Source organism: Diaphorina citri, unplaced genomic scaffold (assembly GCF_000475195.1).
Source record: "Diaphorina citri unplaced genomic scaffold, Diaci psyllid genome assembly version 1.1 scaffold856, whole genome shotgun sequence".
Lineage (NCBI taxonomy): Eukaryota > Metazoa > Arthropoda > Insecta > Hemiptera > Psyllidae > Diaphorina > Diaphorina citri.
Window position 1 is genome coordinate 128,362 of NW_007378288.1, and position 1,621 is coordinate 129,982.

General features: G+C 40.3%; 1 protein-coding gene across 1 annotated transcript in view; it reads right to left on the bottom strand.

Annotated features, from left to right (window-relative positions):
• The window catches only part of LOC103512581 (synapse-associated protein of 47 kDa), a gene marked incomplete at its 5' end in the record, with an annotated part of 17,322 nt that extends 15,701 nt beyond the window's left edge, over nucleotides 1–1,621 (bottom strand). The window contains 1 exon segment of the mRNA XM_008477355.2: nucleotides 1,500–1,621. Coding sequence (XP_008475577.1) covers nucleotides 1,500–1,621 — 122 coding nt within the window.

Genomic DNA, 1,621 nt, shown 5'->3' on the forward strand with positions numbered 1-1,621 from the left:
TGGGGCTGTATATATTATGGATTATGCATCTTGTACATGCACACTTAAGGAATATGAATATCTACACACATTATAGGATGCGAGTTATGTATATACCTGAACCTTGCTGGGGGCTTCGCGGGGTTGTGCATGGGGTCGCGCTTCGCGCTCCTTTGTTTACGGTCGCGCTGCGCGCTCCCGGGGGCTTCGCGGGGTTGTGCAGGGGGTCGCTCTTCGCGCTCCCTTGTTTACGGTCGCGCTGCGCGCTCCCGGGGGCTTTGCGGTGTTGTGCATGCGGTCGCGCTGCGCGCTCCCGGGGCTTCGCGGGGTGTGCATGAGGTCGCGCTTCGCGCTCCCTTGGCTTCGCCCCTGAAAACTAATATCGTCCCTGAGTCTTGTCTCGAAGAAATGAAAACTGAAAACTAAAAGCGAGAGCACAATATTAAACGTAGGAAAAGTTTTGCTGGCCTCAAAGCGTGTTCCCCGTGTATTTCTTATGGGGGGACTAAAAAACGTCAATATCTCGGGAACGGTTTGGAATTTCGGGATTTTCCGATTTTTCCCAGTACTTACAAAAAATAAGGAATCCAATGGCGAAATTTGTAATTTGTAATTTATTTGCATCAATAATTAATAATAATAACAGTGGTAATACAATATGATAAATAACTTAAACTATGAAATAGACTTTAAAAGTCAATAAAATGTGCCATTTTGTGTATTCTTTTTCTATCTTAATTTTTTTACGATAAGGTATTGTAGCTTAAATATAGGTAGTAATGAAGAATACACATTTTATTGAGATGCATACTTACCCACACTAAGAGAGGTAGATCTCCCTTGTATTGTGGGTAAGGATGTGTGCTGTTATTATAGATGCGAACTCTTGACGTTCGCGCGCCTCCCGGCGCGCTTGATTATACTTAATTATTTTATTGATGTGGAGGTATTTCTTGGTAATACAAAGTGGCATATTTTATTGGTTACATAAGTAGGTAGTTATCAGTGGCGTAGCGTGATCTAAATTCAAGTGTAAGGCGTGTAGGGTACTAATTTCCATCATCCATGCTCTTCATGGATTGGCATAGACAAGTATAACAAGTAGTACTATAGTCTATATGTAGTACTCAAGTAGTACTATAGTCTATAGGTAATACTTAGTACTCAAGTAGTACTATAGTCTATAGGTATAGATTAGGTAGTACGCAAGTAGTAAACACCACTGAAAAGATTTCAAGAATTGATTTTGACCTTTTTATTAAACAATAGATTTATACCTGGAGTTAGGGTCTCATGTCTACAGTATTTTTGAAGAAATAATATTATAAAGTTATGATGAAGGATTCATCTATTGGGGGAACTTCAAGCCCAGGCCAAAATGACCCCGTTCAGTGTAGGGACCCCCAAATGCAAAATGGTCTAGTTAAAACATAGACCTTCACTTTGTTCGGTCAATAAATGGGAACTTGATAATAAGTGAAACTGGAACTTTACCAGAAATAAAAATCACTGACACTCACCAGCCTTGTTTACAGCTGAATATAACAAGTTGCCTATATTCTTAGCTCCCTCTAAAGCTTTGACTCCAACTGTGTTTGATTCTACATTATTGTTGCCAAACCAAGATGTCATGTTACTCAGC